General features: G+C 41.4%; 1 protein-coding gene across 2 annotated transcripts; it reads right to left on the reverse strand.

The window, feature by feature from the left end:
• Window positions 1-1,143: 1,143 nt before the first annotated feature.
• Window positions 1,144-17,934, reverse strand: LOC124123256 (zinc finger protein 699-like). 2 transcript variants are annotated; one of them, XM_048388714.1, is made up of 2 exons: window positions 17,799-17,934; window positions 1,144-4,260 (listed from the first exon to the last, which is right to left on the reverse strand). In XM_048388714.1, exon 2 carries the CDS (start codon window positions 4,002-4,004, stop codon window positions 1,287-1,289), a length of 2,718 nt encoding a protein of 905 aa, XP_048244671.1. In that variant the 5' UTR covers window positions 4,005-4,260; window positions 17,799-17,934; the 3' UTR covers window positions 1,144-1,286. The 2 variants fall into 2 exon arrangements, with proteins under 2 accessions (XP_048244671.1, XP_046342522.2); XM_046486566.2 differs by lacking the exon at window positions 17,799-17,934 and adding an exon at window positions 11,963-12,095.
• Window positions 17,935-18,256: the final 322 nt, after the last annotated feature.

Here is an 18,256-nt window from a genome sequence, read left to right on the forward strand (position 1 = left end):
ATTGTCGGATTAACAAGTGTCGGATAAACGAGACTTGACCGTACTTAAAAAAAAAATAAAAACACTGAAATAGGAGTTTGTCCAGTCTACTTGAACAAAAGGAAAATTATCACAGGCTTTATATAATAAATATCCCCATTTTCCCCAATTGCCTGCAAAGAGCACTTTGTTTAGAATCCTGGACAATAAGTTCCCTGTGCCTAGATGATCCAGAAAAGACATCTAGCTTTAGTGACATGAAATTCGCTGAGTTCGATGAAGGATAAACATTATTATTCTTGCTGCCACACTTTAATTCTAAAGGAGACACCAATATCTTTATAAGTACCCTGTGGCCCATTTGAAGAAAAAAATCTATCCCTGCCTTGACTTCAAAGCTTAACAATGACCAGTCCTACGACCGTCCTCCACAACGTTAAGTCTGTGGCCACGCACTAGCCTTAGTGATGAGTTCGATGGAGGATCAAAATTATTATTCTTGCTGCCACACTTTAATTCTAAAGACGACACCTAAACATCTTCATGATCGCCCTGTGGCATATTTTAAAAAAATAAAAATTCTTTCCCTGCCTTGACTTCAAAGCTTAACAATGACCAGTCCTATGACCGACCGTACGATGAAGGATAAACATTATTATTCTTGCTGCCACACTTTAATCATGTTAATTCTAAAGGAGACACCTAAACATCTCTATAAGTACCCCGTGGCACATTTGAAAAAAAAATCTATCCCTGCCTTGACTTCAAAGCTTAACACAATCTCATTAAAATCAGACCTTAGCTCTCGCTACCGCTAAACAAAGATCTGAAGACATCCCATTACGGGTCATGTCAGACCGACCTTGTGCGAACTTTGACCGACCAAAAGAATGACCAATCGGAAGGCAGCTTTCTTGTGCTTTACGGCACTGATTTCAAATTGGCGACTACGCTTCGAAACATCATTTGACAAATTCTCGATTACAAATTTGAAACCTAAACAAAAGAACATTCTGGAATGGCTAATAGATGGTCTAGATTGTATGGATTCAGTCGTTAAACCTGTAACTATCATTCGGAATACCCCGTGTAAAAGTTTTCGAGGTTGTACGATTAGAAACCACATTCCGACTGTCACTTTTATGATCTGGTAAGCGGCGCTCTCATTGGTCGGATGAAAGGTTGTTCTGACGTGACCCCTAATGGGATGTCTTCAGATCTTTGCCTAGCGGTAGCGAGAACTAAGGTCTGATTTAAATGAGATTGAAGCTTAACAATGACCACTCCTACAAGTGTCCTCTACAACGTCATGTCTGCGGCCATGCAGCATCCACCTGTTTCTTCACATGGCCACCCATGTGTTTCCTCAGCCTGTCCTTCCTCATGAACCTCTCCCCACATATATCACACTCATGGGGGCGTTCCCCAGTGTGGATCCGAGTGTGTCTCACCAGACCATTGGACAAAGCAAAGCTCTTGTCACAGATCTTGCACTTGTAGGGTTTTTCGCCCGTGTGGGTTCGCACATGATCTCGGAGCTTGCCCGACGAGGTGAAGGTCTTGTCGCACATCTCACAGGCATATGGGCGTTCTCCCGTGTGCACTCGGAGGTGGACGACCAGTGAGGATGGGCTCGAGAAGGCTACACCACAGACGTCACACATGTGAGGTTTTTCTCCTGTGTGGATCCGTCTGTGCGCGATCATCGACGCTTTCTCGATGAAAGTCTGCTTGCAAATGTCACATTCAAAAGAGCGGATGTTGTTATGTATTTTCAAATGTTTCGACAAGTTTGCCGATTGGCTGAAAAACTTGCCACAAACCTCACAGCCGAATGGCTTTTCTCCAGTGTGAACTCTCTGGTGAACTTTGAGATAGTCGAAACAAGTGAAGTGTTTGTTGCATTGGTCACAGCTGTACCGCTTATCCTCGCAATCCCGCTGCAGATGAAATTCCAGCAGATATGCTTTCAAAAATTTCTTTTTACATCGATGACACTCGTGGGACTTCTGATACGCATGGACTTTCTGATGCTTTATCAAATCCTCCTCGTTTGAAAAACAGAACTTGCATTTATCACAAGCAAATTTATTTTCTTCCGTGTGGGTCCTAGAGTGAGCAGCAAGAGACAGTTTGACACTGTAGGCCTTGTCACAGATCTCACATTTAAAAGGCCTCTCCCCTGTGTGGGCGCGCATGTGGACTTTGATATTGGCCCGTTGGTAGAACCCTTTCCCACAGATTTTACAATGGAAGGGACGGTATTCAGCGTGGATCCTTTCATGCATGGACAGTGTGTATTTGGAAGAAAACACTTTGGGACATTGGCTGCACTTGAGGTAGTGGGTCTTGGTGCCCTCATGACGACTCATGTGCTCCTTCAAGCTGGCCTCGTCGACAAACGAGCCGTCACATATATGACATTTCAAGGGCTGTTTCTGTTTGGCGTCAACCTTTGTGTACGCCTTCCAGTTAAAGATCTTTGTAAGTGCGTTTTTTCTCCTGTTAGTCATAAGGTTCCTCCTGTATTCCGAGGTCCACGATTTCTGTTGGTAACCTTCGTGTTTTGTCTTTTTCCGTGGAACCTCTCCACCAATGGCAGCTTTAGTGAAAGTTTTTCCTCGGTCTGTAAACTGCCTCGGCATGACCTGGTGGCAGAAGTCGGAAGCGCTCTCAAAGTCTGCCTTACTGGATATCGACATTTCATGATTATCATCGGCCAGTGGGTCATCAGGTTCATCGTCTGGGTGATCAAGGTATACCTCGGGAGAGACTGGTTCAATGTTGTGTGTGTTCTGAGTTTCCTCCTCTGTTTGAAATGATGGATGTTCCTCGGTTCCTCTCAAAGATGAATGGTCCTCAGTACCCATCAGTGAATGTTCTTCGGTGCTGATCAATGCTGACTGTACTTCTGTTGCATGAGACTCGGCGAACGCTAGACTCAATTTCTCCCATTCTCCATCAGATATATCAGTATCGTCGCTATCTGCTGACCAGACATCAACCGATTTGAATTCGTCACCCGAACAAACTTCTGTTTTCACCTTTGTGGACAACTCTCCTTCGTTGAAATCACCGAAAACGGGTTGACCGACATCCTTTTCTGAATCTCTGCTGTCGATCAACGCCATGACCATAACGCCCAGCTCGCTGTCTTTGGAGCCCTTAACACACATCACATCATTAACACTGACATTACCCCAGTCCTGTTCACACGGATTCTCCCCAGGGAGTCCAGCACTATCTCTCAAAACAGGTTTACTGGTGTTCACATCAGATCCATACGCATCAATTTGGTCAATGGCTTCAGAACCATCTCGGTCTGCATAATCTCCAGTCTCATTTTCGTTCAAATGTAAATTGGATATTGGACCAGTTTGGTCTACTGGGAATTCAAGACCCGAGCTAGCCACGGATCTGTCAATGGTGTCAATGGCATATTTAGTAGAAGTTTTCTCACAAGAAGAATACACCACACGATCTGATGAAGTCTTGTGTGAGTATATCGTTGTATTCGTTGTTATGTAGGCATTTTTCTCAAGTCCATCAGAACATGACTCTTCTTGAATCGCTCCACACACAGCTGTAGCCTTTGTTGAAAAACCTTGACCGACGTCCTTGTTTCCATACACAGGCAAGATGTTCTTGTTTCGTACATCTGTTCTATAAATCCTATGAAACTTTTGAAGATGTCTCACAGCTGTTTTTCTTTCCACAAACAGTTTGAAGCACAAGCCGCACCTATACGCCAGTTCACCAGTACGTCGGCAAACACTGTCCTTGACCTTCTTGAACTCATCACATTCCTTCCCACTGTCCTTGACCTTCAGACCAGGGTGTGCTCGCATGTGCATGTGTAGGAAGGGCAAGGCAACGAACCGCTGGCCACAGATTTCACACACGTACGGAGTGCTGCCCTTGTGGGAGCGAACGTGAACCTTCAGTGTGGCCTGGTTATAGAATACAGCCCCACATCCCTCGCACGGCCATGTCCTCCGGGTCTGACGAACACGGAATCTGATCATCGTGGGAACACCTGCAGATTGTTGTGGATCAAACGTGATTCTGCTGAATATGTTATCTTCTCTGATCAGTTGTGTGATGTGATAGGACTATCATTTTTTAAGAACACTAACATCTCGTGGATCCAGATGACTGTATGACATTTTACTGGTAGGTAGGACATGAATCACAAACACCAACATGTCTGGTGGTACTGGTCAAGAAAGTCAGGTTCATCAACAGGACACTGATTCAGACGGACAGTCTGGCCTGATTCCCCTGCAATGAAAAACAAAATATAAGACTTGGAATAGAAATGCATTTCATGTGTGCCATATATTATTCAAAATGATGTCATCTTCCTGAGGCAAGGGAGTTAACTGACTTAAAAGTCCAGTTTCCACCCTTGCCGAACTAGGCTGGAATTCCTGGGCTCGATCGTAGCGCCACCAGTGGCTGTTACAAATTAAGTCCCTTCTATGCCTCTCCTATGGACCAATCAGATTCCACCTCTCGTATCAATTGCATTTGCTTCAAACAAAATGGTGGTGCTTAGCCAGGACGATCTGATCGATAATCAAGATCTATATCGTGATAAAATGGGTCTTACATCGCGAAATGCATCAAATCACGTGAGCACATTGATTAAAAACATGAAAGGATTTGGAAAATATCTGTTGACAATAAGTTGGCGGTGCACATGCTTTGCAAATCTGCAATCGATCAAAATCTGCACGACAGTTCACAAACCGGATTTTGATTTCGGTGCACGATTTTGATTGGACTATGCATAGACTCGTTAGTCCAGACAAAATGTAACTCCATAATATCAGCCTAATTCGGCAAGGGTGGAAACTGGACTTTTATAGTCAGTTTACTCTCTTGCCTCAGGAAGATGAATGATGTTTACGTGTGCCATTGCGAATTTAAAAGAGGGCAACAAGTCAAGCACAGTGTTTGTTTGTTATTGTTTAACGCTGCACTCAGCATTATTCCAGCTATACGACTGCAGTCTGTAAATAATTAAGTCTGGATCAGACTATCCAGTGATTGACATCATGCGCATTGATCTACGCAATTGGGATACGGTGACATGCATCAACCAATTCAGCGAGCCTGACCACCTGATCCCGTTAGTCGCCTCTTACGGCAAGCATAGTCGCCTCTTACGGCAAGCATGGGTTGTTGAAGACTCTATTCTACCCCGGATCTTCACGGGTATGAAGGACAGTGTGAATCAAAGATGGCTGCACTTAGGTTTTAGAAAAAGGAAATAATTCTTGTGAGTTGTGACGTCACCATTGTTCTAAGGGATCGACCATTAGATATTCTGGGCCTGTGATTTTGGATTCAGATTTTACATTTTTTCAGCTTCAGCTGCAAAACCAGATATAGATTTACCTAAAACCATGAGCTTGAAATCGAGTGGATATTTTTAAAGAAAAACACCTTGTAACCATGTACTTTTTGTGGGAGGCAATATCTTTTCATTTTTTTCAAGAATTTGGGGGGACGATTTACCTTTTTGGATAAATACCAGGCTTCCCCAGAGTATGAAACGGTCAGTCCCTAGCGGTGTATTATTTTCCAGGAAAATTTTAAGCCAAATAACTGAAACGCTCTGTCAACTCTATTGTCATCGCTCATCTCAAAGAGCGATGTGTTCATCATGTGCATCAGGTTTTGTACCCACGACCTGTTTCATTTCTGTAGTTAGTTTTTTTTTGCTTGTTGGTGCCTTGTCAACATTGACTTATTAATGTCAAGAAGGCCCACAAAAGTGTGTATCTGTGAAAATTATCATAGTTTTCATGAATACACACTTTTGAGTAGGGATCCATTAGGGCTGGGAGGATACACACTTTTGAGTAGGGATCCATTAGGGCTGGGAGGATACACACTTTTGAGTAGGGATCCATTAGGGCTGGGAGGATACACACTTTTGAGTAGGGATCCATTAGGGCTGGGAGGATACACAAATTGTGTGATTCGATATGTATCACGATACCTTGTTCACGATCCGCTATACAGTGGAACAGTTATAGTCCACTAGTCCTTACAATGATAACATATAGCAAAACCTATAAAAATGGCAAATTTCTACTGGTCCGTATGATACCTTAACTATTGGGCAGTTTGGCAAGGATTACAAAACTAGTGCCAATTTCTAATGCTGGATACGTATCACGATATTTGCTTGTGCTCTTGTCTGTGGTCATGGTGGTGCGAACGCCATCATTTTCATAGACAGGATATAATATAATATAATGATATAATAGTCAAATACCTGGCACACTGTATGGCGCAAAGGATGAAAATATTTACTTTTTCACTGCTAATTTTCATTACTAATCAGTGTTTGATGTAACAGCCATTAAAGTAAACATTTAAGGTATGAATCAATATTTTTTACTTAGAGTGTGATTGTGATCGATGCTTGAATCGCGAAGTAAATTATCACTATCCACCAATGCATTGTCTTTGTCCGTTCATTGTCCGGTCACTGTCTGATATCTGTTAGATCGCATCCGTGAGAATCAGGACGCTGTCGGGACATATTTGGTAGTTTTTTACTATGCGGAAGATACAAATCGGATCAGATTCGGATTAAGAACGGGAGAATCGGGACAAATTCGGCTGGAAACGGCTGAATCGGGACGCTTCCTGAACAATATCTGATTGTTTGTGAATTTCCCGCCACAAATCACAGGATCTTGATCAGACTTTTGACAAATCTTAATCGTGAATGGTCCTATCAATGACGGCAGTAAAAATCCTGAATGTGTGACTGAACCCTTAGTCCGTCAATATATTTTTTTTAAATCCAGCATATCAATCGTAAGATATAAATGCAGTATGAATATCACAAATATTCCAACAAGATGTAGTTTCACAACCAACATATAATATAAATTAAGCCATAAATTTTGATACTTAAAAATCAAGAATATGTCATTTTTTACAAATTCAAGGCTTTTCAAGCTATTTTGGTGATTTTAAAGGCTTTTCAATTTTGACACTAAAAATCAAGGCTTTTCAAGAGGGACCTTAAAATTCAAAGCCTTTTCAAGCCTGTATGAACGTTGGACTATCCCCCGATACGATATGTATACTCAATTCGTGGCAATTATGTGAGAAAATATACACATTTCTTATCGCATATTTACAAAGGCTTGAAACTTCTTAAATATCTGGTCTAGTATTTGAAAAGAGAAATGTCTCATTTAAATCAATATTACATATTTTAGATAAAACTTGAGTGTCAACACCAGTTAGAAAAGACCAGAACAGAATTTAAGTCTTTAAACTGTTTACAGTGTACAATGTAGATAAAACATAAATTAATAATGCTAAATGCTAACAAAGTTATTCCATTGCCGGTTAATTTTGCCACGTGCGAAACAACCAAGGATTAAAATATGATTGGTTTGTGGTTTTACGCCGCACTCAGCAATATTCAAGCTATATGACGGCGGTCTGTAAATAATCCAGTCTGGACCAGACAATTCAGTGATTGACATCATGAGCATCGATCCATGCAATTGGGATATGATGACATGCATCAACTAAGTCAGCGAGCCTGACCATGTGATCCCGTTAGTCATCTCTTACGAGCATAGTCACCTTTTACCACAAGCATGGGTTGTTGAAGACCTATTCTACCTCAGATCTTCACGGGTCTGGTGAATCGTAACAGCCCTACTTTTGGTCTTTCTTCATGATGTGGTATTTGGGGGGGCAGAGTTGCGACCCTTTGGCACGCCAGAAACCTATGATTGTGGGTTCGAATCCGGCTTAGCCCCGATTATGTTTCTAGGTTTGTCAGCACCATACCCGTGCTTGTGGGTTTCACCGAAGTGGTAAACCTCTGAGACCTGCATCACTTCAGGCTTTCCTCCTACATTAAGCTGACACGCCGCGATATAACTGGAATACTGTTAAAAGCGACGTTAAACCCAACTCACTCCTTGGGCAAGTGACTTTGTTCGAAATGTGCCTCTGTTCACCCAGCAGTGAGTGGGTACCAGGTAGGATGAGATGGCAATGTGGCTGTTAACCTTCTAGTGCCTTACAGGCAGCTTGGGTTGTATACTCCCCAGGGAGCTGAGAATGACTGTCGAGTGCATACTGATCTAGTGACCGTGGTAATAATAGCGCTTTGAGCATGCCCCTAAGTGGTGTGGAAATATACGCAATATAAATAGCCCATTCTTATTATTACCTCATTTGAGGGATTTATCCAGGATTCTAAACTAAGTGCCCTTGGCAGGCAATTTGACATAAAATAATTATTTTGCTCCAATTGGTCAGTGATATACAAGTCACCTCTACAAAGAGTGAGTGAGTGAGTTGGGTTTAACGCCGCTTTTAACAGTATTCCAGTTATATCGCGGCGTGTCAGCTTGATGTGGGAGGAAAGCCTGAAGTGATGCAGGTCTCAGACGCTTACTACTTCGGTGAAACAAGGGACGCAACTCTGGGACTCTGGGACGCGAATCGCGGCGCCTTAGACGACTGGGCCACCCGCACCCCCTCTACAAAGACATAACATCAGTTAATTACTATATATATGCAGCGGTAGAAATAGCCACGACAGTCCTTGCCGAACTGCAAAATAGTTAAGGTATCGTAAGGACTTGTAGACATTTGCCATTTTTAAGGGGTTTTGCTACATGTTATCATTATAAGGACCAGTGGACTAAAACTGTTAGTTTCTACTGCTGTATTTGAATGTATATATCATAAGTCATCGTACCATTTATGAATGAAGTAATTGTCCGTCATTTCCTAAAAAATGTATGAAAAAAAACAACCAGTGTCTACAATGGTCTACCCCCCCATCAAAGTTGTGACTAAAATGGTCATAAATGCGACCTTAATTTCAATTTGAATACTGTCTAAAATTCAGAGGTAGCCAAATGGCGACTATATTCTATTGCTTCACATATTTAGACACAAAAATAAACATGTCTGCTACAAATTGTACTCGCAAATAATTCCTCCTAACGTCAACAATAAACCGAAATACATATATATATTAATGTAATTAGTATTTTATTTGAGTTGATAGTTTATTGGATAAGCAAGGATATACCTATATAATCTAGTAACATAAATTGCAAACTTGTTCGTGTCACAAATAACAAAACTCAAGTACAGTTTCCACTAACATACAATAATAGTTATTTGATAAAAGATGATTAAAAAATGCTTTTGGCTACCTACACTATTGGCTTGACTTCTGAATTTTACCACTGGCTACTTGGAAAAAATACTTGTAGCCATATGGCTACTTGGTAAAAATTTAAACTTTGAGGCCTACCCATCATAACTTGAACTTTGATAAGGACATTCTACCTCTTGCAACAGTTTATACAGTAATGTTCAACCGTTACTGCAGAGATTTTGATGGAAACAAATAGTATTAGGACATTTTCATGACTATCAACGTTTCATAGGACTTTCATCTATGTTTCAGCCAAATTTGAAAAATGGGAAGATCTAATTGAAGACAAAGCAATTGATTGCCATTTTACATAATCAAGATAATTGATCGTAATAATGATTTCAACTCTCTCAACTCCGAGATGGTTTTGCTTCTCATTCTTAGGGTTAGGAACTAGGGTATGGTCACTTGGGGCTTTCCTCCCACATCAAGCTGACACGCCGTGATATAACTAGAATACTGTTAAAAGCGGGGTTAAACCCAACTCACTCACTCACCCTATATTACCGTCCTGCTCCAATAAGCCCCCTTTAACTACTCCTAGATCAATCTGTCATCTTTATAAGCACCCCTACTAAAAGTTAAAAACAGTAACTAACATGACAGTCCATATTCTTGGTGTTTATCAGTTTCTTTTACAGTAAAATTCAATATGGAAGGGGTGCCTTGCAAATGTCACTGAAAAAGTGTCAGCTTCAGCTACATCAATGATTACTGGTCACCAACAAGTTATCGCCAAGTTTTTCGTGTTATTTCTGAAATATTCTGTACACAAAGTTAACTGTGCCTATAACTCTGATTTATTTGAAACTATGAGCAAATGCTTGTTTCTGTCCGTGGAAAAACAAATCAGTAGATTTCTGTTATTATATTGTGGCCCAGTCGTCTAAGGCGCCGCGATTCGCTGTGCAGAGTTGCGTCCCTTGGGCAGGCCAGAAACCTATGATTGTAGGTTCGAATCCTGGTTCGCCCCGATTATGTTTCTAGGTTTGTCAGCACCATTCCCGTGCTCGTGGGTCTCACCGAAATGGTAAACGTCTGAGACCTGCATCACTTCGGGCTTTCCTCCCACATTAAGCTGACACGCCGTGATATAACTGGAATACTGTTAAAAGCCGTGTTAAACCCAACTCACTCACTATAATACGACGACAGGGAATGAAACTGTTCCAGTTATCGCCATCATCTAAACAGCATGTGCCACGAGATCACGCTCACCACTTCGGTTATACAAATTACATTTTCTATGTTCTCTGGTAATAAAAATAGTGGTATCTCACAATTTTTTTATAGTCATTACAATTAATAAGAAATGCTTTATGTCTTCTGCAAACTGTGAAGATTCCGGGGTAGAATAGATCTTCAGCAACCCATGCATGCCATAAAAGGCGACTATGCTTGTCGTAAAAGGCGACTAACGGGATCGGGTGTTCAGGCTCGCTGACTTGGTTGATGCAGGTCATCAATCCCTATTGCGTAGATCAATGCGCATGATGTCAATCACTGGATTGTCTCGTCCAGACTCGATTATTTACAGACCGCCGCCATATAGCTGGAATATTGCTGAGTGCGGCGTTAAAAAACAACAACAACAAAAACAAAACAAAAAAACACTGAAAAGTGTCAGCTACATCAATGATTACTGGTCACCAACAAGATATCAAGATTTTTCATGTTATTTCTGAAATATTCTGGATACAGAGTTAACTCTAATTTATGTGAAACTATGAGCAAATGTCTGTGGAAAAAGTAGATTTCTGTTATAACATGACGACAGGGAGTCAAACTTTACCACGGGATCACGCTCACCGCTTCGGTTGTATAAATTACATTTTCTATGTTATCTAGTAATAAAAATAGTGGTATCGCACAAAAATTTTATAGTCAATACAATTAATAAGAAATGCTTTATGTCTTCTGCAAACTGAATAAAACAATATTCCACAAATTCGATTACACAGGTTATTCTCAACACTATGTGCTATGGATTTCGTGAATTATGGAAATATAGCTCAAATAGTTTTTTAGACTTGTACTTTGGGGAAGAAATGACAGACAGATATACAGAATACTGATTGTGCACCATTTTACGTGTTGTTGGAATTTTGTTTACGCGTGAATTAGTCACGTGACACAACCTGCTTGTCAGAGTAAGTTTCGTTTATCATTTTTGGATAACTAACTCTCTACGTGTGCACTATAACAGAGAGTTGGCGATAATTGGTCCTCCGCAGTAAACTAACTTTGTTAGCTACAGTACAATCTTTGCCAAAATATTTAACACACACACACACACATAGGCATACAGACACACACACACCACACCAGAGATTGAAATTGGCTACAACAAACTTTAAAAACTGGCCAAAAGAGTTAAGGTATCATAGTAGAAATTTGACATTTTTAAGGGTTGTTACATGTTATCATTTTAAGGACAAGGGCTAGGTGACTAAAAATGATAGTTTCTGCCACTGCACAATCCATGTCAGTTTCCCAGTTCTCTGTGTGCTAATTACAGCTAATACGGTAGGCCAATTATCGCAAAATATTACCTCGATTCGCTGGAATCTCAAACAACAGTTTGACCGTCGTTTTACGAATTTGACAACTGGGCCATAGCAAAACAGAAACAGATCTGATGCCAATTGATTAGCCTACTCGGGTTCGGAGTCGGCGAGTTGTCACGGGTGCACTGCATACGGTCGCTGTTTGACCGTGTCGCCGTAATGAATAGGAATCAGATTTGCTACTTACCTGCATAATCGTAAACTCTATCCATAAGCAAATCAACGCTGATGCAAATCACTGATTCGCCATGGCAAGCAATGTTTTCTCGCCATAACTTACATACCATTCGGAGCGAGTCGGATAGTTCCGACAGGATTGTAAAACTCCTCTATAGCGCGTGCTACTCCCTGCGATATTTATTAAGAACGCTGTAGCACTGCTCGGAGCTTGTAATCTTTCGTTTGAGGCACTCGGTACATTCCGAATGTTTTGTAGCGCTACTTTTATCGAGTGGTATGCCTCTTGCAAGGGACGCGACTCTTCCCATTGAATACTTGCGCGCAGTGCTACTGTCTAATGTGTGAAATAGCGACGACCGAAGATAGGCAGTCTAAATGCTGTGGTTCGAAACAAAAATATAATTAAACTCATAACACAACTGCAACTGTTTAGCGCCGCGAACAGCAATATTCCAGCTATATGACGCAGTTGGGATCGATGACATGCATCAACCAAGTCAGCGAGCCTGACCACCCGATCCCGTTAGTCGCCTCCTACGACAAGCATAGTCGCCTGTTACGGCAAGCATGGGTTGCTGAAGACCTATTCTACCCCGGATCTTCACGAGTCTGAGCATAAAGGGGATCCTAGGGCTAAGGATAGAGTTCGGGGTAACCTACCCTAACACTGGCGACATTTGGATGTGTTCAGCGCCAATATAATAAATATATATAATAAACCGCATTCTTGTGCATAATAATTAAAATTAACAAACCGAAAAAATAATAGAGGTATATTAATTAGTTCCCATTTATAACCATTTTTATCCACTTGAATTACGAGAAAAACGAAATAATATATATAAAAAATAAAAGTGCTTTCGTAAACTAGCGCTTGCTCTAAAGTGCGCCGTCGCAGGCTATATTTAGTAAACAAATATTCAAAACTCTCAACACCGCTGGGCGTATTCAATGACATTGCAACCCGTGAAGATTCCGGGGTAGAACAGGTCTTCAGCAACCCATGCTTGCCGTAGAAGGCGACTACGCTTGTCGTAAGAGGCCACTAACGGGATCGGGTGGTCAGGCTCGCTGACTTGGTTGATGCATGTCATCGATCCCATTATAGTTGCTGTGCTGTAAATTGTGCTGATTTGTAAGCTTAGTGAATTTTGTAATACATTTGTTGATTGTGTACCACCTGTTGGTTGTTTGTTTGATCACACAGTGTTCTTTTACGTACATATTTCTAGATTAACAGTTTGTGTCGATCTGGGAATCGGCACGTGACACAGGTCACTCTTAGATATTATCATATAAATAAATAGCCTTGCGTATTTTCAGTATCAGTCAAACTGGAGGGGAGCATTGGTCTGGGAAAGGGACAGACTGTTGACATTGTCTTGTACACACAAGGCGATGACTTTCCAACACCCTATATATATACAAGGGGACACGGGCTGCCCAGTCGTCTAAGTCGCCGTGATTCGCTGTGTAGAGTTGCGTCCCTTGGGCACGCCAGAAACCTATGATTTTGGGTTCGAATCCCGGTTCGCCCCGATTATGTTTCTAGGTTTGTCAGCACCATACCCGTGCTCGTGGGTTTCACCGAAGTGGTAAACGTCGGAGACCTGCATCACTTGGGGCTTTCCTCCCACATTAAGCTGACACGCCGTGATATAACTGGAATACTGTTAAAAGCGGCGTTAAACCCAACTCTCTCTCTCTCTCTCTCTCTCTCTCTCTCTCTCACACACACACACACACACACACACACACACACATATATATATATATATATATACAAGGCGCTAAATGAATGTGTGAAGCCCATTTCTGGTGTCCCCCGCCGTGATATTGCTGGAATATTGCGAAAAGCGTCGTAAAACCGTGCTCACTCACTACAAGGCGCTAAGCAGTCTGTAGTTCTCCCTTTTCCAGACCAATGTTCGCTCCCCGTATAAAATAATATTGAAAATACGCAAGGCTCTTTTTTCATAATAATGTGTAAGAGTGACATGCCAGTAGACTATATATACATGTATATACATGTTGTGGATGACTACGGTGAATACATTCTGAAGATCGTTCCAAAGATTAAAGTGAGTCGGCATCAATGGCACTGGCTTCGAAGCTCCCCCAGCTGAAACAATTTATTTTCCTATATATTTATTTATTTATTTAGGATATAGTGGGAGTGGTAACGCTTAGTCGAGATTCCCCTTTGAAAAAAGGACCCGTGAAGATCCGGGGTAGAATATAGGTCTTCAGCAACCCATGCTTGCCGTAAAAGGCGACTATGCTTGTCGTAAAAGGCGCCTAACGGGATCGGGTGGTCAGGCTCGCTGACTTGGTTGATACATGTCATCGATCCCAAATGCGTGGATAGATGCTCATGATATCAATCACTGGATTGTCTGGTCCAGACTCGATTATTTACAGACCTCCGTCATACAGCTGGAATATTGCTGAGTGCGGCGTTAAACAAAAAACCAACCAACCTTTACGATCAATCACCCCTTTAGTGGCTATTATAGATTATATAGCGGTTCCTAATATTTTTCACACAAAAACGTCGAGTAAAAAGCACGAAATGGTTTTGTGTCGATCATTTACAGACCGCCGTCATATAGCTGTAATATTGCCGAGTGCGGCGTTAAACAACAAATAAACAAACAAATTTGATAGAAAATATTTAAATCCGAGAGTCAACAGATAATATTGCACAACAGAAGTCAGTCAACCAGTTTTAATATATTCGTTATCCTCACCGATGACTTAATTGGTAGCAACGTTTTTCTTTAGAGAAACGAAAAATTAGGGATCAGAACGCAACATATTCGCCTGTGTTCTGAAAAGAAACTTCAGCTATCGTTGGTGATATTCCACGAATCTGTATGAAGAATATATATGTATGTATACGTTCTAGTGTCAAGTCAAACGGATTTGACAAACGTGCATGTATTTAATAGTTTACGGTAGTGTGATACATTACCATGATGACTAAAGAGATCAAATCAAACTACAGATGACCTCAGTCGTCACCTTCCTAACGGTATAGATAAAAAATAACAATGGCTTTAAATGTGTCAAATTGAATGATCTTGAATTAAATATATATTTGCACATTCATAAAACATGTTACAGTCCGAATTTTAAGTCTTAGAGAAAAAAATATTATTTTACCGTTATTTGTTATGACATGTGCCCCAGAATACTGCGTTCGGTTTTCATTAAAAAAAATTCAGACAAAAACGTATGCAACTGGTATGATTTTGACTGGGATTTGTCTTCTATTAGCTGCGCATTTCGTTGTGTCGTGCGGAAGCTTAAGTACAGTCAAGTTGAACTATACGCGCGTGTACAACAGGCGTACCTCTCGATAAATATAGCGCTGAGGCTTGGTCTGGGCAAAGGACAGAATTGACGCGACCGAGCAGACGCCAGATCCATACTCCTCATAGCGACAGTCCATTCGCGGAGCTGTCCATAGTATGATGAAGGTGCCACGCACTGTGACGGAGCTTGACGCCAGATCAAACAAAGGGAGCTAACTCGCCGTGTAAAAATCAAATGTGCTCAGCTCCACAAACAGTTTTACGTCGCTTTATAAGTGCAATGATCTTGGACGCGACGTTAAACCCAATTTCACCTCACCTCACCTCATGATAAACTGGGGCATGGTATCTCAGTGGGATAGCTATATATCGACATCAGTCCGGACTAGTACAAGCAGCCACACACACACACACACACACACACACACACACACACACACACACACGTCGCTTTATAAGTGCAATAATCTTGGACGCGACGTTAAAGCACATTTCACCTCGCCTACGCTACTCAAATGTACATGTCGGTTTAAATTGTAAATACTATGTTTATATCTTCAATAACACATGTTCTTTATACATCAAGCATACGTCATAATTTGTTACAACATAATTGTCAAACTGCACGAAAAATTATAATTATAAAAGTTTTCCCACAACTGATTCACTTAGACGTTTAGTATAAGGTTCACTGTCAGAGTACAAAACAGCAGGATTTAATTCTGTAGCAATTTGTTGAGGGTCAAACTCTATTTCATCTGGATCAACTTGCACAATGCGGTCTTAGCGCTTGTAGTGAGTGAGTGGGTATGGTTTTACGCCGCTTTTAGCATTATTCCAGCAATATCACGGCGGGGGACACCAGAAATGGGCTTCACACATTGTACCCATGTCGGGAATCGAACCCGGGTCTTCGGCGTGACGAGCGAACGCTTTAACCACAAGGCTACCCGGCTACCACTTGTGCGGATAAGTCACTTTAGTTCTTTTATGGGAGCTTCATTTAATTTCTCTACTTTCTTTGGTTTGTCCTGGTTAATCATCCGGGTTTTAGTCAGTGCATGGACAAGCGCGTGGATGGAAACCGAATATGATAGAACTTGTGTAGGGTGTAAAGGGCCCATAAAATTTGTAAGTATTAACAAAATATATAAGGAAGAACATGTAAATCATAACTAGCAATGCTATAACAAATGTAAATGGTGTAAAAGGGTAAATTGCATGTTGAAAAGGTTGAAGTGTGTATCACAGATGTTTCATTTAAAATCCGGAAAATAATGTTGGTAATAACGTGTACTTACTACCTTAGTTACAAGTTGTAATATTTCACATTTGTTTATATTATAGCTTGTACCTGTCAACAATAGGCCTTACAATTAAAGGGCCAGTAAAAGAATTTGAAGGAAAGACATAATACAAAATATCAGTCACAATGTTTCAAGACTGAATCATAAATTTATTCATCAACCTATGCTGAAGTTATAGAATAAACCATTCAAGACAGTGTACTGAATTATGTGTCAATGGCCAAAGTGTATCACCTACAGCGCTACAATAATTTATTATTATAAATCCTTAAGATCGCGATCTTAGGCTTCCGCTACAATCGCCGGCATCAATGCAGTTAACCGGGCACAGCCCGAGCTCTACCATCCACTCAGCTACCGCGCTATAGTGCCACTGCTGTCTCGCTATACCGTTACCGTGCCTCACGCTCCGGTGACTCTCGCTTTGGTGTCTAGCCGGGAGAGCCACATTTCAGAAATGGCTATTGCCGGTAGAGCCACATTTTCAGCTGAGTGCATTTCACCTATTCTAGCGGGTAATTACTTAATCCGATTACCGATACCTTTATATGAGTGTCCCACATTTAAATTATTAAGCGTGGTGTTCTTTAGAGATACCTTTAAATGAGTGTCCCACATTAGTTGGACTTTGAACGTGCAGCTCACAATGCCGTGACTGATGTATTTCCTGGGACATTAGTTAGAGGGTGTTTCTTTCACTTCACCCAATGTTATTCAAGCTTCTTGTCATGCAATTTAAACTATAATGTAATTCAGAGACATTACGCATGCCTGCACACTTAGAATGTTATTCAAGCTTCTTGTTATGCAATTTAAACTATAATGTAATTCAGAGACATTACGCATGCCTGCACACTTTGACGAAAACAACTGCACATATGTGCACATATACAGCCCGGATGTGATGCAGTGAGGCTGCATCGTTCCCACAACTACTTGTGTGCAACGACTTCGGTATGTGCTACCCCCCAGAGATAACATTAACATACACACTTAAACTCACGATAAACTCATAGACACCAACAGGCATTTATCATGAAACATACAACTGCGCAGTTGGTGATCATGAAACGTAAACGATACCCAAAATTGTTTAAGCTGAAAACGCCCAGCCGACAGGTAGCAAACAAAGTAACGATTTAAGCTTATTTCTCAGAAAAAAACACCTGTTTGTGCCAAACAGGACTGATTTACATTGTTAGGTAACGTATATACATACCAGGTTTGAGCCGAGAGCTGCCCCAAGCTGGGCCATGTTGTCGGGTCCCACAGATGCTCTATGCCGAGGTGGTTGGTTGGTTTGTTGTTTAACGCCGCACTCAGCAGTATTCCGGTCTGTAAATAATCGAATCTGGACCAGACAATCCAGGGATTAATATCATGAGCATCGATCCACGCCATTAGGATCGATGACATGCATCAACTAAGTCAGCGAGCCTGACCACCCGATCCCGTTAGTCGCCTCTTACGACAAGCATAGTCGCCTTTTTCGGCAAGCATGGGTTGTTGAAGACCATTTCTACCCCGGATCTTCAGATGTGACATGTCTGGGACTTAGCTTCTTACCGGGCCAGTCCAATGTCCGTATACCTTCTCGTCTGAGATAATCTATGGCGACCTTGGCACGATATGGTCTGGCATTGTCATCTTGCAGTTCAACATATCTGCCGATTTTTC

Source organism: Haliotis rufescens, unplaced genomic scaffold (genome assembly GCF_023055435.1).
Source record: "Haliotis rufescens isolate VD_foot unplaced genomic scaffold, xgHalRufe1.0.p SCAF_77, whole genome shotgun sequence".
Classification (NCBI taxonomy): Eukaryota; Metazoa; Mollusca; class Gastropoda; order Lepetellida; family Haliotidae; genus Haliotis; species Haliotis rufescens.